The sequence below is a fragment of the Lithobates pipiens genome, unplaced genomic scaffold, assembly GCF_037356315.1.
Source record: "Lithobates pipiens isolate NorthernLeopardFrog02 unplaced genomic scaffold, aLitPip1_a1.2 Scaffold_8, whole genome shotgun sequence".
Classification (NCBI taxonomy): Eukaryota; Metazoa; Chordata; class Amphibia; order Anura; family Ranidae; genus Lithobates; species Lithobates pipiens.
In genome coordinates this window covers 637,864,151-637,889,675 of record NW_027507903.1, presented here as the reverse complement: position 1 = coordinate 637,889,675, position 25,525 = coordinate 637,864,151, and the positions used below count along the sequence as shown (strand labels likewise).

Here is a 25,525-nt window from a genome sequence, read left to right as displayed (position 1 = left end):
CTGCTGGGACACACACGGGTCCCAGAGACAGCGTGGACAATTCCTATTGCACTGCGCGACTCGCGCATGCTCAGTAGGGAACCGGGAAGTGAAGCCGTTTCGCTTCACTTCCTGATTCCCTCACCTAGAATGGTGGTGGCAGCAGCCGAGAGCCGAGCTATCGATTGGCCTCGGCTGCCGGCATCGCTGGACCCCGGGACAGTTGAGTGTCCATTTATTAAAAGTCAGCAGCTGTAGTATTTATAGCTGCTAGCTTTTAATATTTTTTTTGTAGGTGGAATCCCTCTTTAACATCAGCAGGGAAAAGCTCTCCTGACAGTTCCAAACTGCCAGGAGACACCTGCTGGTGGACCTCAGTACTGCATGCCAAAAGACTGATATGATCAGCGGATGGAACATTTCCTGACAGGTAGCTTCAGGTGTATACTGTGCAGGAGGCACACTACACCCACTGTAACTGCTGCAGATGCCTGTTACAGAAACAGAACAACACCCACAATAAGGGGTATCTTCAGGTGTATACCATGCAGGAGGCACACTACACCCACTGTAACTGCTCTAGGCTAACAAGCGAAGATGACACTATCCCTGCCTATCCTGCTCTCTCCCTGCATGTCAACACACTACACAAGGCCGCCGCACTGGTGGCCTTATATAGTGCGGGGTGTGTAGTAAACCTCCCTGAGCTATAATTGGCCACAGGCATCCTGCCTGTGGCCAATTATGGCTCACCTATCTGCCGGCGCTGTAATTGGCCAAGCATGCATGGTCACAGTGCATGCTTGGCCAATCATGTGCAAGCAATGCACTGCGATGCGCAGTGCATTCTGGGCCATGAGCACCACACGAATATAGTGTGAACGGCCCACAAAGTTTTGGATTCACCGAACAGGCAAACAGCCGGTGTTTGAGTCGAACATGCATTCGAATTGAACACCGAGCTCATCCCTAATGGTGAACATGACTATGGGGTGTTATAAGAATATCCACTTAAGCCCCGGACCAATTTGCAGCCAAAGGACCAGGCCCCTTTTTGCGATTCGGCACTGCGTCGTTTTAACTGACAATTGTGCTGTCGTGCGACATGGCTCCCAAACAAAATTGGCGTCCTTTTTTTCCCCACAAATAGATCTTTCTTTTGGTAGTATTTGATCACCTCTGTGATTTTTTTTTTTTTGCGCTATAAACAAAAATAGAGCGACAATTTTGAAAAAATGCAATATTTTTTACTTTTGCTATAATAAATATCCCCAAAAAATATATAATTTTTTTTTTCCTCAGTTTAGGCCGATACATATTCTCCTACATATTTTTGGTAATTGGTAATTAGAGATTATTGATTGGTTTCCGCAAAAGTTATAGCGTTTACACAATAGGGGATAGTTTTATAGCATTTTTATTAATATTTATTTTTTACTAAATGCACTGATTCCTGTGTAAATGACACTGGCAGTGAAGGAGTTAACCACTAGGGGGCAGTGTAGGTGTTATGTATGACGTTATGTGTTTTTTTATTGTGGGGGGCGTGGCCTGGCATGTGACGTCACTGATCGTCCTTCCCTATAAAAGGGAACAGATGACCATTAACAGCCACACAGGGAAGCACGGGGAGAGGTTTGTTTACACAGACCTCACCTCGTTCTTCAGCTCTGTGACCCGATCATGGGACACCAGCGGCGATCGTGTCCGCTGGTCCCACGGCCACGGTCAGGGAGCTCAGGACTGGGTCGGGAGCGCGCTGCTCCCGGAAGCGCTTTCCCGACCCATGGCTGGGCACTTAAAGAATCACGTACCGGTACTTGATTGTGCCCAACCGTGCCATTCTGCCGACTTATATTGGCGTGAGGCGGTCCTTAAGCAGATATCCTACACTGACCACAACTCGAATAAATACAGAGGGATAGCCTCAAAAAGTCAGTAGACCCAAAATAATATAGGTGGAGCCTGGCTTATAATATGTCTTGGCTCTTTCATTAGTGAGATCTCTTTGCCTTGATTGCTGTCTCTGTTCTGGGCCACAGGAGAGTTTAGATCTCACCTTTGTGTGTTCTAGCTCCTCCAGTTACACTCTCCACAATATAGAATACATTTTTCATCCAGAAAAGATGGTGATACCACCTCATAATGGGCACAGGAGGTGTAAAGACCAAGGAACTCAGCAAAGGGATGGCAGAACTCCTCATAATGGGCAAAGCAGGTGTGCAGACTAGGGATAAGCTTGATGTTCGGGTCAAAAATAAGTTTGACTTGAACATTGTGTGTTCACCCGTTCGCCAAAGAACGAACATTATGGGGCACAATGGCACAGTATTAATCAGTGGCGGCCCGTCCATAGGGGGCGCCCGGGCGCCGCCCCCCCCCCTTCTGTGTGGTCACAAAAAAAAAAAAAAAGTTTTAAAACTGTCCCTTTAAAAAAAAAAAAAGTTCTTTAAGGAAGTGCACTGTGCTCGAGCGCCGGACACAGTGCACTATGGGAAACGCCACATCAATGCAATCATGAGATTGCAGACGTGGCACTTCATTTGCGGGCGTTTAGCCCGCCTCAGGGCGCTTTCTGAAGCGCTGAGTAGTTTCCGCCCGGCGCTGTAGTATGTTTTACTACGGCCGGGCAGTTTGATTGACATCTGAGTTAACTCAGATGTCACTTCCTGTCTTCTCTCTCCCATTTCACCCGAGAGAGGAAACAGGAAGTAAGAGGAGTAGAGCGGTGTGCAGGAGAGGAGCGGAGAACACCGGAGAGGAGCACAGCCACACAGTCAGGTAAGTGGGCTTCGGGTGTGTGTGCGGGTCCTGGGCATACATGGGGAGTGCCAAAATTTAATGAAATGCAAGAAAATCAGCAAGACTGTCTCAAGCACTAAGACCCAGACTAAATCAACGAGGGGGACGGGTCTGCTCCTGGCTATTTGCTTCAAAACTGCCTCAGATTTTTAATCTGGTACCTAAATGTGGGAGCTGAGAACTGCTGATTTGTATTTGCATCAGTGCCTGTCTCTAATCTTGTAAGCAGACAACAAAATCATGGCTATAAAAGGAATTTCTTTGTTTCCTTATAGCAGTCAGATAAAATAGTACAACAACTATAACAGTTGGAGACCGAAAAGACATCTGCTAGCATTGACCATTTTGCAGATGTCTTCCAAACTACCTCATATATTGTTTACCCTTCATGCTCATTGCTAGAGACGTCCGTGACATTAGCATTGCCTAAATGCACTTAATATATCTGCAGTGTATGCTAAACAAGGTTACGGCTTCTTAATAATTACATTTTCTTTGCTTTACCTAAATAGCTACAAATACATTATCTATTAGTGTACATTGGCAATATATAGATATAACTCATCTACTGTCCTATATCTGTTTCTGCTATTGTTTAAATACACATCTAATATGTGTGTGTGTGTGTGTGTGTGTGTGTGTGTGTGTGATTAGTATATATCGTCTCCTATCACTGTCTGCGTGTGTTTTGAAGACTTATAATGTCATACCTGTGGCCCATGATCATAGTATGATCTCATACTACTACACAGAATGTGCAGCCTGGTATATGATGTGCAGAGCCCTGTGTATATGATGTGCAGAGCCCTGTGTATATGATGTGCAGAGCCCTGTGTATATGTTGTGCAGCCTGTTATATGATGTGCAGAGCCTGGTGTATAATGTCCAGCCTGTTATGTGATGTGCAGAGCCGGTGTATAATGTCCAGCCTGTTATGTGATGTGCAGAGCCCGGTGTATAATGTCCAGCCTGTTATGTGATGTGCAGAGCCCGGTGTATAATGTCCAGCCTGTTATGTGATGTGCAGAGCCCGGTGTATATAATGTGCAGCCTGGTATATGATATGGATTCTATAAGGGGTGTGGCTTATGAGAAGTGGGAGGGGCCAACCGTGGAGGGGCGAGGTCTTGCGCCCCCCATCCTAAAACTTCACCAGCCGCCACTGGTATTAATGTATATATACATACAAGCCTCCTGCATGTATCCCTACCTTGTAAATGTACCCCCCTTCAGCAGTAGGAGCCCCACAAAACTCTGGAATCAGTGGGAGGGTCTCTTTACCGGAGCTTGGTGGGAGGAGCTGTGATGTCACAAGTCTCCCTGCCCACCTCTACGCCCTCCTACTCTTTAGTCAATCTGATCAGGCCCCATGATGAGTAACATCAGAAAACACCCAGGAAAGGTGTCACAATACTTCAGCATTCCCAATCATGCTGAGGTGGGGAGCAGCCAACCCTGGAAGAACTGGAGAAGAAAGCAGGGGGGATGTGAAGCTGAAATCGTAACACACACTCTGCTCTCTGCTCATTCATGAGATAAAGAAATTAGATGTCAGTCACAGCAGTGGGTGTTCTTTTGTATCTTACTAAAAAAAGGCAAGAGGATTGTTCAGAGCTTGTGGCAAGACTGGACACAGATGACTTTACATCCTCTGCTGTACCAGGTAGAAGTCTTCATTAAAAAAAAAAAAAAAAATCAAGTTTACATCCACTTTAAGCTTGGGCTAGGACATATACATTTGAACACAATGCTAATGAGTTTAATTTGTTGTTAAAATATACTTACAGTTTCAATTTTTTTTATGTATTACCTTTTCCCTTGATGAAAATATCGATGTCCCTTAGATAAAACAAATTGACATTCTTGTCCTGAAAAAAAGAATAGCACAAAAATATTTTGTAAATACTTTTTTTTTCAGGATACAAAATTCGGAAAATGTCCATCTCACATTTGATATCTGGAAATAAAATAACCCTCTCATTATAAACAGCTTCCCATAATACTGAACTGTTAGCATGGAGGATATGCTTTAGGTTCAACACTACCAGGGGTTTGCAGTGAATCCTGCATGTTTGAGGTTCACCAGCCCGAAAAATAAATGAAATTCTTTGAAACCATAATGCACCTTTGACCTTAGATCAACTGGCTTAAAATTGCCAATATTAGGGGCTTTGTAATGTGCCAGCCCCTCTTGATAAATCGGTGGGTTCCCAGCAGTCATTTATTACTGTGAGTTGGAGTAGTTTAGGGAGGGCTGATGGTTTGGGTATGGAGAGTTGTTTCTATACTCTACTATATTTCGCTAAATTACTGTCAATTGCAGTGTGGTGGGCTACATATTCTTGCCTACCACCCCACCCATGTTCACAGTTCAGAGGCCCAACAGTCCTATTTAAGACTACCATTTTGTATTTTTACTCAGATAAAGCTGTAGTCACTGAATGGCTGGTGGTCTTAACTGTGTATCTTGAAGTCAATTGTATCTAAACCCAAAAATGAATGTAAATCATGGCAGCTCACGAATCCTTAGATGTGGTGTTTGCATTAGTCTTCAGTTTTAGGCCCTAAAAAATGAAAATAATACAGTCACCACATCTAAGAATAGGTAACCCGCAATATATTACATTTTTGCTTTTTGGTTGATATACGCATAACTTTGATTAACTTATGTAGGACATGATGTAGGACAGCCCTAAAAAATCCCACTCGCCTGCTCGCATTTTTCAAGTGGAATTTGTGCAGGGCGAGTGAGGAGCAGGGGCAGACCAGGCTGACAGTTTCCTGGCTGATCGCTTCTGGCACTCTTGTGTATCATGGATATGCCCACTGTGTGTCATGGAGCTGCATCTGTATTCAGTGGCACTGTAACAAGGTCCCACCCCCCTAGACCAGCTTCTGTGATATTAGATGGAACACTGGTTAAATAAGTGTTCTGCCTATCACACGAGCCAGTGTAGGGGGGTGGGACCTTGTTACAGTGCCTCCGAACACAGACTCAGTTCTGTGACACACAGCGGGAGATGCCCGCTGTGTGTGTGTGATCCATGATCCATGTTGAGTCTGTATTAATGATGGGCAAGGGAGGCTGCATTTATGGGCACAGTGAGCTGCATTCATGAGCAGTAAAGCTGCATTCATGGGCAGTGAGGTTGCATTCACGAGCAGTGAGGCTGCATTGATGGACACAGTGAGGCTGCATTCATGGGCAGTGAGGCTGCATTTATGGGCACTGTAAATCTGCACTGATGGGCACAGTGGGCCTGCATTCATAGGCACAGTGAGGCTGCATTCATGGGCACTGTAAAGCTGCATTTGATGGGCACAGTGAGGCTGCAATGATTGGAACAGTGAGGCTGCAATGATTGGAACAGTGAGGCTGCATTGTCGGGCACAGTGAGGCTGCATTGTCGGGCACAGTGAGGCTGCATTGTCGGGCACAGTGAGGCTGCATTGTCGGGCACAGTGAGGCTGCATTGTCAGGCACAGTGAGGCTGCATTGTCAGGCACAGTGAGGCTGCGTTGATGGGCACAGTGAGAGTGCGTTGATGGGCACAGTGAGAGTGCGTTAATGGGTACCGTAAAGCTGCATTTGATAGGCACAGTGAGGCTGCAATGATGGGCTCTGTAAAAGCTGCATTTGAGGGAAACAGTGAGGCTGAATTCATAGGTACCGTAAAACTGCATTTGATGGGCACAGTAAGGCTGCAATTATGGACACAGTAAGGCTGCAATGATGGACACAGTGAGGCTGGACTGATGGGCACAGTGAGAGTGCATTGATGGGCACAGAGTGGCTGCATTTGATGGGCACAATGAGGCTGCAATGATGGGCACCGTAAAGCTGCATTTGATGGACACAGTAAGGCTGCACTGATGGGTACGGAAATGCTTTATGTTAATATTGTTTTTGGAGCTTCATTCTGCATAAAACATTTAACAGTGAAATTTCATGAGATAATTTACGAAGGCATGTTTAGGGGCAGATTTAGGGAAGGGCAGATTTAGGGGTGGGCAGGGGAGGGGTTGGGTGAGGCAACTGGTGGCGAGTAAATCTTAAGGCCTGGCTAGTGGCTCAGGACTTGAAATGGATTGCACAGGTAGGACATGATCATCCTATTGCATATTGCCACTCTACTCTATTAGGTTCTGCATGGCAATACAAGGAAGATGGGTGTTGCATTTTGATGGATTGCACAGCTTTGTCAGGTAGACAGCGGTAATCTGTGGTATCATATCATCAACAATTACTATTCTATATAAAAAACACAAGTTGCACAGCATACATCTTATAGTATAGAGCCATATAGGCTAGCAGTAGAGTATATAGCTGTCCACATGGATGGAGAGATTAACCACTTGAACTCGGGAAGATTTACCCCCTTCATGATCAGGCCATTTTTTGCGATACAGCACTGCATTACTTTAACTGACATTTGCGCGGTCGTGCGACACTGTACCCAAATACAATTTTTGTCCTTTTTAACCACATAAAGAACTTTTTTTGGTGGTATTTGATCACCTCTGCGGTTGAAATTTTTTTCACTATAAACAAAAAAAAAGATTGACAATTTTGAAAACAAACAAACAATATTTTTTACTTTCAGCTATAAAAACATAGCTAATAAAAAATAAAAAATTAACAAATTTCTTAATCAATTTAGGCCAATATGCATTTTGCTACATATTTTTTAGCAACAGAATTCCCAATAAGAGTACATTGATTGGTTTGCGCAAAAGTTATAGCGTCTAAAAACTATCGGATATTTTTATTCATTTATCTTTTCTGTTCAATGTTTTTATTGAAGATAAGAATTTAACTTTAACCACTTCAATACAGGGCACTTAAACACCTTCCTGCCCAGACCAATTTTGAGCTTTCAGCGCTGTCGCACTTTGAATGACAATTACGCGGTCATGCTACACTGTACCCAAATGTAATTTTTATCATTTTTTCCCACAAATAGAGCTTTATTTTGGTGGTATTTGATCACCTCTACGGTTTTTATTTTTTGCGCTACAAATAAAAAAATACCGAAAATGTTGAAAAAAAAAAATTTTTTTTTGTTTCAGTTTCAAAACTTTGTAAATAAGTACGTTTTCTCCTTCACTGATGGGCACTGATGGGGCTACACTGATGGGCACTGATAAAGGTGGCACTGATGGGCACCAATGATGTGGCACCAATGATGTGGCACTGATGAGGTGGCATTGATGGACACTGATATGTGGCACTGATAGGCGGCACTGATGGGCGACAGGATGGGCGACACGGATGGACGCTGATAGGTGGCACAAATTGGCACTGATAGCTGGCACGGATTGGCATGGATGGGCGGCACAGATGGGCATGGATAGGCGGCACAGATGGGCATGGATTGGCGGCACAGATGGGCATGGATAGGCGGCACAGATGGGCATGGGTGGGCACTGATAGGCGGCACAGGTGGGCACTCATAGGCGGCACATGTGGGCACTCATAGGCGGCAGAGGTGGGCACTCATAGGTGGCATTGGTGTTATACTGTACTAATGGATGCCAATCAGTGCCAAACAATAATGCATGCCAATCAGTGATGCCCATTGTGGGCACTGATTGACATCCATTATGGGCACTGATTGGCATCCATTGTGCTGACTGGCATCCCTGGTGGTCTTGGGAGGATTACCTTTTCCCTGGTGGTCTGGTGGCGTCCCTGGTGGTCCAGTGTGGGCATCCTCGGGGGGGCTGTGCTGATAATCGATCAGCACAGACCCCCCCTGTCAGAGGAGCAGCCGATCGGCTCTCCTCTATTCGCGTCTGACAGACGCGAGTGAGGAAAAGCCGATCACCGGCTCTTCCCATTTACACTGTGATCAGCCGTGATTGGACACGGCTGATCACGTGGTAAAGAGTCTCCGTCGGAGACTTTTACCGAGATCGTAGTTGCCGGGTATCAGACTGACACCCCGCAACAACGATCGCTGCGATGCGCGCCCCCGGGGGCTCGCAGCGGCTCATAATCCTGATCACGTCATATGACGTCCGATCAGGATTATGAAACCACTTGTACACACGATCGGACATTCTGACAACAAAATCCATCAGATTTTTTCAGACGGATGTTGGCTTAAACTTGTATTGCATATACACGGTTGCACTAAGTTGTCAGAAATTCCAATCATCAAGAACGTGCTGACATACAACACATACAGTGGGACTATAAAGATGAAGTTCAATAGCCAGTAGTCAATAGCTTCCATCTCGTAATTTATTCTGAGCATGCGTGGCACTTTGTCCGTCGGATTTGTCTACACATGATCGGAATTTACGCAATCGGATTTTGTTGTCTGAAAATTTTAGATCCAGAACTCAAACTTTGTGTATCGGAAATTCCAATGGAAAAAGTCCAATGGAGCCCACACATGGTTGGAATTTCTGACAACACGCTCCGAGCGCACATTTTCCATCGGAAAGTCCACCCGTGTGTACAGGGCATAAGAGGTATAAACTTGGACAATGAAGACTCAGGCCGCGTACACACGCGCGGACTGTTTGCCCAACCTTGTTCGTCAAACAGTTTCGGCAAACAGTCCGCTCAAAATTTGCATGAGCGGACTTGCCCACACACGAGCGGACTGTTTGACGAACAAGGTTGGGCAAACAGTTCGCTCAACTTTTGAAATGAACGGACTCGCCCACGTAAGGAGGAGGCAAATCCGCCCATTTCGAGCACGTGTACAGGTAGGCGGGGCCCGCGAAGGAGACGTCGCGGGCTCCGCCGCCTGGAATGGGCTTAAAGGGGAACCCCAACGCCGAAAAAAATCGGCGTGGGGGTCCCCCCAAAGTCCACACCAGACCCTTGTCCGAGCACGCTACCCGGCCGGCCAGGAAAGGGGGGCGAGCGAGCGCGCCCCCCCTCCTGAGCCGTACCAGGCCGCGTGCCCTCAACATGGGGGGGTGCCTTGGGGAAGGGGGGGGCGCGCGGCCCCCCCACCCCAAAGCACCTTGTCCCCATGTTGATGAGGACAAGGGCCTCTTCCCGACAACCCTGGCCGTTGGTTGTCGGGGTCTGCGGGCGGGGGGCTTATCGGAATCCGGGAGCCCCCTTTAAGAAGGGGGCCCCCGGATACCGGCCCCCCACCCTATGTGAATGAGTATGGGGTACAATGTACCCCTACCCATTCACCTGTGAAATAAAGTACAAAAAAAAACACAACACAGGGAAAAAATATTTTATTGCACAGCTCCGGGGGTCTTCCGTCTTCGGGGGTCTTCTCGCCGGACTCCTCCGCTATCTGTGTGTAGCTCTTTTACTAGCGGAGGAGTCCGGCTTTCTTCCTCCCCGCCGCCGGCCTCTTCTCCCGACTTCGGGGGTCTTGTCCCCCTCTTCGGTTCTTCTGCCGGGCCACCGCGCCTTCTTGTAGCTCTTTTACAGGCGGTGGCCCAGTCTTCTGTCGCCGCTGCCTTCCGTTCTTCTGTCGCCGCCTTCGGTTCTTCTGCCGGGCCACCGCGCCTTCTTGTAGCTCTTTTACAGGCGGTGGCCCGGTCTTCTGTCGCCGCTGTCGCTGTCGCCGCCTTCCGTTCTTGTTCTTCTTCTTGTTCTTCTTCTTCTTCTCCTGGAGATGTTGACTCGACGAGCTCTCCGGCCGGAATGCCAGGGACACGCTCCGCTGCCACTTATATAGTGACAATGGGGCGGTGTCACATGGTATATGTCACATGGGTTGGTCACATGGGTTGATGTCACATGGGGACTATGACATCGTAAGGGGGCGGGGTCACCATGTGACCAACCCATGTGACATATACCATGTGACACCGCCCCATTGTCACTATATAAGTGACCGCACAGCGCGGCTCTGGCATTCCGGCCGGAGAGCTCGTCGAGTCAACATCTCCAGGAGAAGAAGAAGAAGAACAAGAAGAAGAACAAGAACGGAAGGCGGCGACAGCGACAGCGGCGACAGAAGACCGGGCCACCGCCTGTAAAAGAGCTACAAGAAGGCGCGGTGGCCCGGCAGAAGAACCGAAGGCGGCGACAGAAGAACGGAAGGCAGCGGCGACAGAAGACCGGGCCACCGCCTGTAAAAGAGCTACAAGTAGGCGCGGTGGCCCGGCAGAAGAACCGAAGGCGGCGACAGAAGAACGGAAGGCAGCGGCGACAGAAGACCGGGCCACCGCCTGTAAAAGAGCTACAAGAAGGCGCGGTGGCCCGGCAGAAGAACCGAAGAGGGGGACAAGACCCCCGAAGTCGGGAGAAGAGGCCGGCGGCGGGGAGGAAGAAAGCCGGACTCCTCCGCTAGTAAAAGAGCTACACACAGATAGCGGAGGAGTCCGGCGAGAAGACCCCCGAAGACGGAAGACCCCCCGGAGCTGTGCAATAAAATATTTTTTCCCTGTGTTGTGTTTTTTTTTGTACTTTATTTCACAGGTGAATGGGTAGGGGTACATTGTACCCCATACTCATTCACATAGGGTGGGGGGCCGGTATCCGGGGGCCCCCTTCTTAAAGGGGGCTCCCGGATTCCGATAAGCCCCCCGCCCGCAGACCCCGACAACCAACGGCCAGGGTTGTCGGGAAGAGGCCCTTGTCCTCATCAACATGGGGACAAGGTGCTTTGGGGTGGGGGGGCCGCGCGGCCCCCCCTTCCCCAAGGCACCCCCCCATGTTGAGGGCACGCGGCCTGGTACGGCTCAGGAGGGGGGGCGCGCTCGCTCGCCCCCCTTTCCTGGCCGGCCGGGTAGCGTGCTCGGACAAGGGTCTGGTGTGGACTTTGGGGGGACCCCCACGCCGATTTTTTTCGGCGTTGGGGTTCCCCTTTAAGCCCATTCCAGGCGGCGGAGCCCGCGACGTCTCCTTCGCGGGCCCCGCCTACCTGTACACGCGCTCGAAATGGGCGGACTTTCCGAGCGGGAACAGTCCGCTCATTTCGAAAGTACAGCGGACAGGCCCACACACGGGCGGACTGTTCGCTCAAACACAGTTTCAGCGGACAGTTTTTCGGAATTTCCAAAAGACTTTGTCCGTCCAACTGTCCGCTGAAACTGTCCGCTGAAAGCCCACACACGAGCGGACTGTCCGCCCAAACACTGTTCAGCGGACAAGGTTGGGCGAACAGTCCGCCCGTGTGTACGCGGCCTCAGGCTTCTTAAGCAGTTGGTGGAGAATCAGGCAAAAGGGTCTTCGGGTATATTCTGGCTGTTTACAGACCTTTCTACCTCAGTCTTAGGACGGGACTCCATCATGCCTTATCAGTCTCTACCGCTGGCTTTTATTTGGGCTTTTGTTGACAACTGTTACAAACGTGTTTACATTAACAACAGACTGTTGCAACTGTAGTATTCAATTAGAGAGGTATTCTCAAATTCTACCTCAAGATGGTACGCTTGTATCATACATGCCATAGGTTATAAAAAAGCCAAGCTATTTGCCTAGGTTGCAGACCTGTTTACATCTGTTAACTGAAATAGTTAATTGTTCCCATTGTATCCAATGGCATTTGTTTCAGAAGTCCACTCAAACTCTCTAAAGTAACCTGATTTCTGTTTCTATCTAAACATATTGTCCTATGTACTGTTATGTCTGATTAGTTAAAAAATCATTATTAATATCAAATGCAACACATTCATGCAGCAGCTTTTCTCCAGCAGAAGGAGCCCTGAACCATAAGCAGCCCCTACTGTATACCAGTAAAACGTGGACCCAGGGTTAGAGGCTTCATTCCTCCCAAGTCTCTAGAAAAGTCTCAGATCCCAACTCATGAGTTACCATTCCTGAAGAAAACTGTAAAATCCAGACACCCCAGAGCCCCTAACCTGAATAAGTGAACTTGGGGTACACAAGAAATAGGAAGCCCCCAAAATGCATTTCACAGTTATTAAGGACAATATAGCACAGTCTAGCATTGTATAGCAAATACAACTGACAAACACACTGATTGTGAGCTCTTCCTTCTCATTGCTTTAAACCCACCTTTTTTTATAGTGAGGAGACTGTCACATTACAAAGCCCCCATTATAGACTCTTCTAAGATAGCTGATCAAAGTTCAAAAGACCAGGCAGTGCATTATACTGACAAAAAAAAAAATCAGTCTTCTAAAGTTTTACATTAGCTTGATGGGTCTGTAGACCTCAAACACAAGGTTGCCCCAAACCCACCGTAATACCAAACCTGAATGCCATCCTTAGTCATCATCTCTTTACCTGCTGAATAGCCTGTGATTATTAAACATATTAAACCGTGCATGTCCCATCTTCAGATTTCACCCAACCCCCCAGCCTGTACCCTCCATACCTCTATGAATGTCAGGCTAAGATCTCCTTCTGGAAAGTTTAACGTCAGTTGAGCTTTACCGTCATCACAATACCCAGTGACCTCAGTGATTGGAGGTGATGGGATGGTGCCCTGAAGAATGCAACAAGCAACAATGATCAGAAAAAGACAGACCAGGGTTATGGCTTGAATTTTGTTTTTATTGCATACTGCCTGACATTTGTAGAGCGGGGATTTATTTTAAACCAACAAAAGTAATTCACAGAGCTACAAAACTCTCTATTCAATATCCCATGTTCATTGCATCTCCCTCCAAACGTTGCTTGCTCTGCTGATGCTTTTTACTCCTTTTCAGGACTTTGTTATAAAGTAAAGGAGTTGGAGAAAGATGAAGACATTTATGTGTACAACATTTCCACATTCACAGTCTTAAAGGTACAACATAATCATGATAACATTGTTCTTTCTTCAGTCTTAAAAAAAGCCCATAATGATCACCCATCTTCCTCCAACTCCTCCATTATCATACCTCCCCTTTAAAAGAAACCCTCCAATAAAAACGATGATCTTTAATAGTACATTAATTAAAAAAAAAAAAAAAAACATGTTTAATTAATCACTGAAGAGTTTTCTGTTGTATACTTCTTTGTAACTGGCCTGAATATCACTCCCGTTGAGGTGAGACCACCATTGCCTTTGTTATTTTATATATGTTAAGTCCAATCCTACCTGTTAAAGCAGAGCTCCACCCTAAAGTGGAGCTTCCACTCATTGGAACCCTCCCCCCCTCCGGCGCCATAATTGCCACCTTTCAGGGGGGAGTGGGTGCAGATACCTGTATAGTACAGGTATTTGCACCCACTTCCGGCATAGATATCCGCAGAATCTGCGGATATTTACGCCACTTCCTGCGGGTCCCCCGCTGTCTGCTGGGAAACACACGGATCCCAGAGACAGCGGGGACCATCCTTATTGCGCAGCGCGACTCGCTAGGGAACCAAACAAAACTGATGTCCTTTTTTTCCCCACAAATAGAGCTTTCTTTTGGTGGTATTTTATGACCTCTGCATTTTTTCATTTTTTTGCGCTATAAATAAAAAAAAGAGCAACAATTTTGAAAAAAAAGCAATATTTTTTACCTTTTGCTATAATAAATATCCCCAAAAAATATATAAATAAACAATTTTTTCCTATGTTTAGGCTGATAGGTATTCTTCTACATATTATTGGTAAAAAAATATCTCAATAATCATATATTGATTGGTTTGCACACACGTTATAGCGTCTACAAAATAGGGGATAGATTGAAGGCATTTTTATTAGTATTTTTTTTTTACTAGTAATGGCGGTGATCTTCGATTTTTATCGTGACTGCGATTTGTGGCGGACACATCGGATGCTTTTGACACTATTTTGCGACCATTGTCACTTATACTGCAATTAGTGCTATAAAAATGCACTGATTACTGTGTAAATGGCACTGGCAGGTAAGGGGTTAGACACTAGGGGGCGATCAAAGGGTTAAGTGTGTCTTAGGGAGTGCTACCACTGACATGAAAGAGAATACTGCTCCTGATGACAGGGAGCAGTAGATCCTTGTCATGTCACTAGGTAGAACAGGGAAATGCCTTGTTTACATAGACATCTCCCCGTTCTGCCTCTCCGTGTCACGATTGCGGGGCCTGCAGGCATGATCACGGAGAGCGCAGCGGGCGCATGGCAAATTAAAGGGGACATACCTGTACGCCCATTTACCCACCGCTGCCATTGTGCCAACGTATATCGGAATGCAGCGGTCGGCAAGTGGTTAAATGTGAATTATATATAAATGTATTTGCGAGCTGCTAATCAATAAAATAATCTAACACAATTTGATGGCACAAACACACCATCACATTTTCCGACCAAAAGCTCTCATCGGTCTTTTGCTGGCTGAATTTCCGATCGTGTATTAGGCTGGGTTCACACAGCTGCGGCAGCGAGAACCGGATGTGATTCGCACCGCACTGCAGTGCAAATCACATCCGATCTCTGTGTGATGCGAGTTCAACCATACAGATAGTATGGCTGAATTCGCATCGCACCCGCCGCAAACTCGCACGGGACCCTTTTTTTGGTCCGCAGCAGAATCGGATCGCATGGGTGTTCACACCATGAGATCTGATTCCTGTCCGAGTTTGCAGATCGCACTGCGATATGCGAACTGATCTGGGGGGGTGTCATTAACATTTCACTGACACTCCCAGCAGTCCGCATAGGGCAGTGTGAACTGCTGGCGGGAGGTATGCGATGCGGGAAAACGCAGCGGATTCGCAGCGTTCCCGCATCGCTCCAGTGTGAACCCAGCCTTAGGCTCTCAGGGAACAGACAATGATCTACAACAGGTGTAGTTTCCTTCCACTATGCTGCTTCAAACTTAACTCTACATTAGCTGCTAGTAGTTCCACCATAACATAAAAGAAACCAAAAGTGCCTCCAATAGTGCAGTATACAGGGGATTAAAAACAGAACCTCACCACCCCAGCTAATATTCAACTCACATTTATTTAAAAAGTTAAAAGCATTGATACAACATCCATATTACAGATCTCACTTGTTTGCTAAAGGTTCCACCACAAGGCTCCACCTCTACAAGTTACGCCACCTACCTCATGGCTTCATCTAGGAGGAATGAATGAGGAATCTGGTTTCCTCCAGATGAAGCCACCTTCTGGGCCCTAGCCCCATACTTACTATATGCCACTGTGATCTGCTGTATGTAATTACCCAGGACTGACAATTTTTCCTCCCAGACTGAACACTTTTCAGGAGATCTCCAGGATGTGTTGATCTGAATTCGCTGTCCTTTAACTTGCTCCTGTGCCTCCAGGATAGCATTCATCCATGTGCTGTAGAGGGTCCCTCCAGCACTTGATCATCAGGCCAGAGGTTACCCCCCCAGACTAGGGGGCACCCCTCAAGGGCCACAGACAGCCTCTTCAGCACTCCATCTTCCATTCAAATGCCCCTTAGGTGCCTACCCCCTTCCAGGCCCCCTTTTGCTAGGGCTTGGTCGAGGACCTCATAAATGTGCAAAGTAGCTCCTCCTAGTCTCCACCCACTACTTCTGGAAGCTTCTCCAAGGTTCCAGAAAGCAGGGAAAGGCACCAGATATGCTGCTTGCTGAGTCACTCAGCTCTGACCCAGATTCAACCCAGGTCTGGCTCTCAGCCAAGCCAAGTTTTCCTGCACTACAGCATACTATGGAAACCATCTACATCTAGCACACTAGAGGGTGCTACAGATCATACCTATGAAAGACATATGTGGATTGGTGTCTCTATTCGGCTAGTTGAAAAAAAATAGTTTTTCAGCAGATTATCTTGTAATTTGAGCCATTGGAGTATCCATAATTACCATTTTCCCCTGAATGATTGACATCCTACAATATGCATTAAAGGGTTATCACTTTCGTGAATGGGAATGAGTGCATTGGTGTATGACCTTTAGGACATCCATGCCTCACATCATGCATACAGGTATGCAGCCAAAGTTTACTTTCACCCCACTATTTTGAATAATTTTTTTCTTTCATCAAGGAGTTAAAATTGTTATTTTTTCTTATTCTGTGTTCATTTTTTTTAATTTCTGTTCTATTTTTTTTGGTTCCTGTGTTCACTTAATGAATTTTAGCAATTATAATGTATTTCCTTCGGTAAGTCGAGACCTATCTAGTTTCTGAATGAATAAATTAATCCATGTCTAATTACTGGATGGTTGAATAAATCCAATCATGGATGAATATTTTCAAATTTAATTTGACCCTTCCCATAGACAAAGCAATGATAACAGATGGGGAATTTCTGATGTTACAACCAATTTCATTATCACACTGTTGTAAGATTTATGGTGAGGGGCCTTTGCTGGCAGCCCTCTGTATAACCTCAGAACAGGATGTCATATACCTGTTGTCATTGATTTAATGGTTCAATCTAAAGCAATTGTAACTTACACAACTGGATTTGATTATGTTCATTGGCATTGGCTCTCAAGCCTTTACACCATCTAGATTATACTTAGAATTAACTTACCCTTGTGATCTTGGTGGTGTTCAGCAATACTTTAAAGATTGCCTTTATTTTTAGACAGACTCCTGATACACCAGTCAGGATGTATTCTATGGGGGAGGGCTTGGGAGAACGATCCCACTGTGGAGTGGTTTTATTCTGCATAGAAACCAGTCTTGGTATGACAGCTTGAGTGCCACCAAGGTACTCTGCAATAAAAAGATTTCACTTTTCACTATCTTTGTTCACAGGGGATTCAATAAGCACTGTACTATGGAACTTCAAAATGGCTATTCCGTGTATCAGAAATATCTTGTTAATTGACATCTTTGTGCACATTTCTATTTTTATTTTGCATTTTCCAAAAACTTATGTCAAAAAAGAAGTCTCCAAAACACCGACCACATCTATTGGAGTGTTTCCACTGTTCCAGAGATTCTAAAAGTGTAATACTCAGTCAGGAAATTAGATTCATAATTTATGCCCCTAAAAAGCCTGAAGGTGTTTCTTGGATTGTAAGCCTCTCTATGTGGCTAGATTGTAAAACAAGTCTCATACTTAGGAGGAGTAGCAAAATGTGTTTTGGAGTGTAATCCTCAGTATGCCTTTGAAGTGTATTAGAAATATCTAATTAATTGACAACTTTGTGTACAAAATATTATACATATATATATATATATATATATATATATATATATATATATATATATATATATATATAGATATAGATATAGATATAGATATAGATATATATATACACACACACACATCTTTCCTGCATTTTCCAATAACCTGTGGAAAAAAATAAGTCTTCAAAAGACTCACCATGCCTCTTGGAAGATACCTGGGGGGGGGGGGGGTTGCTCTCCAAAATGTGGTCATTTTGTAGGCATTTATATTGTCCTGGTGTTCCGGAGCTTCCAAAAATGTGATAGGTAGTCAGGAAATTTAATGCATAATTTATGCCCTTAGAAAACCTGAAGTTGCTCCTTCGATGTTTGGCCTCTTTATGTGGCTAGCCTGTAAAAAAGTCTCACACATGTGGCATTGTCATCTTTGGGAAGAATAGCAGAATGTTGTATGGAGTATAATTCCAGGTATGCTTATGTGGTGTGTTAGAACTATCTTATTAATTGACAACTTTGTGTAAAAAAAATAATAATTTTCTTTCCACATTTTCCAAAAACTTGTGGCAAAAAATGCCATTTTCAAAAAACTCACTGTGCCATTCAAAAAAATAACTTGGGGTGTTTGTTTTCCAAAATATGGTCATTATGGGTGTTTCTCCTGCCCTGGCACTTCAGGGACTCAGGAAATGTGATAGGTAGTCAGGAAATAAGATGAGTAATGTTCCTTGAAATCCCAAAGGTGCTCTTTGGATTTTAAGCCTCTTTATTCATCTGGGTTCTGAAAAAAGCTCATACATGTTGTATCCCCATATTAAGGAGGATTAGAAGAATGTGTTTTGGGTTTTATTGTAAGTATGCCTGTGCTGCATGAGAGATAACTTGTGGTAAAGGCAACTTCTAGAAAATTGTGACACAAAATAACACATTGAAAAACGAACTATGCATCTTACTATATACATTGGGCTGTCTACTTTCAAAGTAGGTCATTTTTATTTGCACTGTCCCATCGTTTTAAGGTCTCAATGATTGAGATAAACAGTCAAAACATCAGGAATTATTATTTTTCAGATTTACAGTATATACCATAGTTTGCAGACTTTCTAACATCCATGCAGACTAAATAATATACATTGATTTGGGTTATTTTTGCCAAAGAAATGTAGCAGAATACATTTGGATCAATATTTATTTGCACAACATTGTAGTCTACAAATGGTTAACAAATGAAAAGGTAGCAAACATCTTTATGAAATGATTCTGCAGAGTTTGGCGATCCTGTCTACAATAGTGAGATCAGATCATAATGAGCTAAAGTTCATAATGAGTAAAATTAGTAAAATAATGAGTAATCATAATGAGTAAAATGTTACATAACAAGTGTCAATATAGTCATCCTAGTGTAGCTTACCTTGTCCAAAATTGCCCCAATCCAGTGTAAAGGCCTGGATAATGACATCCATGAGCAGGAGGCTCACATTGGGAGCAATCCTCAATATCACTTCTTCACAGGTAAATGAACTTCCAAGTGGGGTAATCAAGGTTTTTAGAGATGCAGATTCACTTAATATGGAGTAATCTGTAACCCAAAAAGAGACAGATAACTTTCGTCTGAGCATGGCTCCCATGTGCCTACCAGCCCCCAACCATGCATGACTGCACATTTTGTTACCTGCAAAATCATGTGGATTTATTTATTTATTTTTACTAAATTTGAACTTAGCCTTAAACTTTGTTGCTAAAATATCCTGGCAGTATGAAGTTGTATTTGTTATATTACCTTCTTCCCCTATGAAAATATCAATGTCCTCCAGGTAAAACAAACTGTCCGTCTTGTTCTACAAAAAGAATAGTACAAATTATTCCATCAATACATTTGTTACTAGTTGTTCACACATATTATATGTATTGCTGCTGTTGCAATGCATTGTATCATGTTATTACTATAGTGCCTTGCTTCCCAACCTTTTTCCACTTTCATTCCCCTTTTCAGCCCGTTTCCATAAATTGTACCCTCACCCCCCAGGACAGAAGGTGAAATAGGGGATGGAGACAATAGCAGAGTAATAAGAAGAATCATTCTAAAAGCTTTTCCTTAAAAAGCAGCAAAGTCCTTCTGATCTTAGGACATCTGGGCGGTAGTGATGGAGAAAGATGGAAGATCTGTAAGAGCTGCCTTACAGTTTTCTCAGCCCTCTAGTAACTATGAAGCTATTGTACACTGTAGACTTTGCAGAGATAGCGAGTAATAAAAGTGCTGGGTCAGAGCAAGCCAATCTTATCACTCTGATAGCATTGCTTACTTTGCAAGCTCACCAGCTGATGACAAGTCTGCTGTAGGTCTCTCACTAATAGGAAAACAATCCGGGAGAGGTGAGAGGACATATGAGAAGGCTATCCTCCCTCCACTGACCATGTGTGAACCAGTTAGTATGTGTACTGCTCTTGTGCCTGTACCTACTGGGTACACAGTGCTCTGCTCTCTGCAGGGGAGTGGACAGTGCAGCCAGCAGAGAGAATGGAGGAGCTGGCTGGGATGGGGAGAAAAGTGGGTGGGCATTGTAACCGACAGCAAGAGGAGGAGCCAGGAGGTCCTAAAATTGACAATGTGTCTTGCCCTGGATCAGCATCATGTATGTCTATGGAGATAGCCACCAGCACAATAACAGCTAGTCACTAGCTAGCTCCCTGCTTTCTCACCCTGTTAGTTTCACTATCATTGAAGGGATAGGGATTAGAAATTCATTGTTTCTTTGCCCTGGAAAACACCCTCTGTACTGCTCTTATATGAAGTAAAACTATAATAATACAAACAATATCACACACATTTTAATATTAAACCATACACATAAAAGTAAAAATTCTTATATCAGTATTGCCACTTAATAATTGTGAAGAAGGAAATGATGTGCTACAAATAAAACAAGCATAATATAAAATCGTAGACCTAATAAACAATCATCAAATATAGTTATAATAAATGTGATCCAGCTGCAAATAATTGGTGTTCAAACCAGTGCGCGTCCAACAAACGTATGTCAAAAAGGCTTAGTAATGCCACATACACACGTAGCGGACTATCCGGCGGACTTCCCGCCGGACTGTCCGCCGGACTTTCCGAATGAGCTACTTGCCCACACACGGCACTTTTGCAGCGGACTAATACGGCGTACTAAGTCCGCAGGACTATCCGCCGTACTTTTGAAATGAACGGACTCACCCACATACGCGGAGCAAAGTCCGCTCATTTTGAGCGCGTCTCCAGGTAGCTGGGGCCAGTGAAGGAGGCGTCGCTGGCCCTGTCACCTGGTATGGACTTAAAGGGGAACCCCAATGCTGAAAAAATCAGCGTTGGGGTCCCCCCAGGTCCACATCAGACCCTTGTCCGAGCACGCTACCCGGCCGGCCAGGAAAGGGGGGGTGAACGAGCGCCCCCCCCCCCTCCTGAGCCGTACCAGGCCGCTTGCCCTCAACATAGGGGGGTGCCTTGGGGAAGGGGGGGCCGCGTGGCCCCCCACCCCAAAGCACCTTGTCCCCATGTTGATGAGAACAAGGGCCTCTTCCCGACAACCCTGGCCGTTGGTTGTCGGGGTCTGCGGGCGGGGGGCTTATCGGAATCCGGGAGCCCCCGGAGCCCCTGGATACCGGCCCCCCACCCTATGCCAATGTACCCCTACCCATTCACCTGTGGAAAAAAGTAAAAAAAAACACAAAACGCAAGGGTTAAAATAGTTTATTGCACAGCTCCGGGGGTCTTCCGTCTTCGGGGGTCTTCTCGCCGGACTCCACCACTATCTTCTGCTAGCTCTTTTGCTAGCGGAGGAGCCCGGCTTTTTTCTTCGCCACCGCCCTCTTCTTCCGACTTTGGGGGTCTTGTCCCCCTCTTCGGTTCTTCTTGCCGGGCCACCGCGCCTTCTTCTAGCTCTTTTACAGGCGGTGGCCCGGTCTTCTGTCGCCGCTGTCGCCGTCTTCTGTTCTTCTTTTCTTCTCTTCAGATGTTGCCTCGTCGCTCTCTCTGCTCACAATGACGGTGCTGCGGCGCGTGGCGACTTATATAGTGACATCACCGGATGATGTCCCCGCCCAGTATGATGTCACAGTCCCAGCATCCTCTGGGCGGGGAACAGAACAAACTTGGGGATGTCAAGTCCCACTGCACGTGAAAAGCTGACAATATCCCCCCCACTGGGGTGAGATTGTCACTTACTTTTAGAGGACTGATCTGGGGGAGATCTGAAGAGAACTCCACCCCTACCTCTACCCCTCTGGGAGCCCCACTGGCCCTTACGGTTCTGGTCCTTACTTTTGTGGGACCATTGAAGAGTACGAAAATTTTTCTTGACAGTTTGTTTTTTCCTTAGCCGGAAATGCCTTTTTCTTGTCGGCTGTCCTGTCAAGAACTGACTCCAGGTCAGACCCAAAGAGAAGATCTCCTGAAAAAGGCAAGCTGCACAGCTTAACCTTAGAAGCTGTGTCCCCTGACCAGGTTTTCAACCAGATCGCCTGCCTGGCTGAATTTACCAGAGCCCATGATCTTGCAGCTAATTTAACGGACTCATCAGCCATATACTTGACCACATTCAAAATTAGGGGAAAAGATTCTAAGAGATGTTTACAGGATTGTGCCTGCTTCTACATGGCTTTTCAGTTTTTCCACCCAGCACTCCAGGTTCCTGGCCACTACCATGGCAGCCATAGCAGGCTAAAGCCTAATTGACCCTACATCCCAATCTTTTTTGAGGATGGAGTTGGCTTTTTTGTCCATCGGATCCTTCAAAACTCCCATATACTCAAAGGCCAAATTCGTGCGTCTAGAGACCTATGAGAATGTCTCATCTACTTGTGGTTTCTTGTTCCACACCTCAGAGTCCTTGTTCTCAAAGGGGAATCTCCTCCTGAGGGACTTGGAAAATAAAGGGGCCCTTTCTGGATCCTTCTATTCGCTGGCTGGAACCTGGATCTGAGAACGGGGACATGCTGCTGACCAGCAGTGACCTCTGCCTGCTACCACCAGAACCCTCTCTGAGCAAAAAACTGCAGACTCCAGACACAAGGACACTGTCCCCCTGAAGGTCCTCACTCCCCTGAGATGGCAGGACCGGAGACACCAGACCACCCCCCACCCCTAGGAGGGCTGCTGGCTGGCCAAAAGACTGCAACACAACACCGGTAAGCCTGCTCCACAACCCCGGAGAGCATGTAGCTTCCTTAGTTCTAGGCACATGCTTCCACCATGGAGGAAACACAATAACTGAAGCCATGGTGGAAGAGGAGGAGTTTTTAAAAGATGGCATGTGTTTCCTGAGAAGAAGGTGGAGCTACACTCTCTCCAGGTTGCCCTGAAAGGCGATTTGAGAAAATTCATATAAACACAAGAACTGTGTCTTAACCTATCCATAAATCTGTAAAAGACTTTTAGAAAATCAACAGTATCCAAAAAATATTAATCATAAATCCTTTGGTTTCTTCCACAATTGTTGAAACAAACTTGAATATTTGTGTTCCTGTGAGTCCCATCACCAACCTAATGAGGAGTGAGGAGTTGTCCAGGGAGAGAGTAGACCAGCTCTGATTCTTATATAGCACTGATGGACACACAGCCTGGCTCAATGTGTAGCTTCTTGAGTATTACATCTCATAGTGTGATCCTTAATGCAAGAGTGCATTGTAGACAGAGTTTAAGATGCCCAAGTGGAGTGAGCTCTCGCTAGTGCGCTCATTGGTGGGCAGAGGCTGCGATCATGTGAAATAAGCTTTAATGTAGATCTCTAAATTAAAAGCGAGACTCCTATGAGAGAACACTGATAACTTCTTGGTAATCCATGACCAAACTTCTGTACTCTTCACTCATTTGAACTAAGGACACAACTTGTGTTCTATTTTAGTCCCCTCTAGGTGTACAGCATTTCTGAGCTGGTACCGCAGAGCTTGTGCCGGTCAACCCAGAAATCCCATCACTTCATTTCCAGTGATATAGATTAATATGTTTGCTATTGGATACCAGAAGCACACCTCTCCAGAAACACATGCTTGTTCTTCTGAGGCCTTACTACACTTGTGACTCCCAGGCTAGTTTCCTAGGTGCCACTAGAATGGTCCCAGTATGAGGGGGATGGGTCGCTAGAGAAGGTGTCAAGTAAAACATTCCTTCCCTACCAGTCTCCATCACCCTTGCCTTGTCAACCACTTCCTGACTGGTTGGTTGCTTAAGCACTTGACACAAATACGTTCGTAATTAGCAATGGCAATATAGCCTTGTTAGGATACAGTCTTTGTTCCTTAGACCATTGTACTGTATATTCTCTAACTTCTCTCATCCCCTGTTGTAAGCCCTGATCTTTGATATGCCATGTATGATCCCCTTTAGTGACTTCTGGCCAGGCAGATTAGATACAAAACAGAGTTATTTTACTAAAGTAATTTAATAAGACAAATGAACAGTTCTTAACAGGTCATCTTTAACACACATTATTGTACAAGGTCCTCTAAGTGCCCTTTTATGAATCAAAAAGTTTACCAAGGCTCCATTACAGGATAATACTGTGGGGTTCTTAAAGGTACAGCAGTGCCATGTCTTACATATCAATTTTGGATCAAAAATCACATGGACCTTGTAGGTGCCAATTATAAAAATGACAAAAAAAAACACATAATACAAAAAGGAATTTTCATTAAAAGGTTATTTTGCAAAATAAATACATGCAAAAGTTTTTGCTACTATCTCTCTAAAACAGCATATTTAGTTGAGCCTCTGGAGCTTCCTTTTGCCTCATGAGGTGGTCATGTCTTTAAAAGGTGGGAAAATCCATTACGTCAATAAGTTTCTTTCAAAAAGTCCATGATTGGAAGTAAATCCATAACTAGCATCATAATCCAAAATTGGTAGTTACAAGTCTATGTAAGTCTATGTAATCCATATCTATGAAATCCATATCCCTTGGAACCCCAACTATGTTCCCACAAGGGGGCAAAGAACAGCGTATGCCTGCAAGACCTTTTTGTTGAAAGGTCATTTATTTCAGGTAAGAGTATTATATGATTGATGGCAGGACTCACATGAGCACAAATATTTGTTGCATATTAGTTTTTTCAGCACTTGTGGAAGACACCAAAGAATTTATGATTCATGTTTTTTGATACTATAGTACCAATGTTTGGCCCCAGATAAAATTATTTATGTATTTGGCACCACATCCCAGGATGTATGTGGCCAATTATAACTCAGGGTGTTTAGTACACGCCCCACACTATATAAGGCCGCCTGCACGGCAGCCTTGTGTAGTGTGTTGCGGCACTCATAGAGAGCAGAATAGGCAGGGACAGGGTCTTCATTTCTTGTGATTGAACCAAGCACAGTTACAGTTGGTGTATTGTGTTTCCTGCACAGTATACACCTGAAGCTACCCCCAATTGCTGGTGGTGTTCTGTTCCTATACCACAGGCAGCTGCAGCAGTTACAGTGGGTGTATTGTGCCTCCTGCACAGTATACACCTGCATACACCTGAAACTACCCCCAATTGCGGGTGTTGTTCTGTTCCTATACCACAGGCAGCTGCAGCAGTTACAGTCGGTTTATTGTGTCTCCTGCACAGTATACACCTGCAGCTACCCCCAATTGCTGGTGTTGTTCTGTTATACTATACCACAGTTACAGTTGGTGTATTGTGCCGCTGTATCTCTTGTCCACCTGTTGGAGCACACGCTGCATGGAATAATAGACAGGGCACTTGAAGTAGAACAGAGGCAGGAAGAGGAGGACTTCCTTGCCTCCCAAAGCCCCCTTTATCCAGACAGTGTTCCTGCTAAGACAGGAAGAGG

The 25,525-nt window shown here is 45.3% G+C and overlaps 1 protein-coding gene across 1 annotated transcript in view; it reads right to left on the bottom strand.

Annotated features, from left to right (window-relative positions):
- Window positions 1–25,525, bottom strand: part of LOC143961578 (uncharacterized) — an 83,274-nt gene that overhangs the window by 23,762 nt on the left and 33,987 nt on the right. Inside the window, exons 3-7 of the mRNA XM_077470887.1 lie at window positions 19,487–19,544; window positions 19,118–19,285; window positions 17,105–17,289; window positions 13,056–13,166; window positions 4,592–4,649 (exon numbers count right to left, since the gene is read on the bottom strand). Coding sequence (XP_077327013.1) covers window positions 4,592–4,649; window positions 13,056–13,166; window positions 17,105–17,289; window positions 19,118–19,285; window positions 19,487–19,544 — 580 coding nt within the window. The remainder of the gene's footprint in view (window positions 1–4,591; window positions 4,650–13,055; window positions 13,167–17,104; window positions 17,290–19,117; window positions 19,286–19,486; window positions 19,545–25,525) is intronic.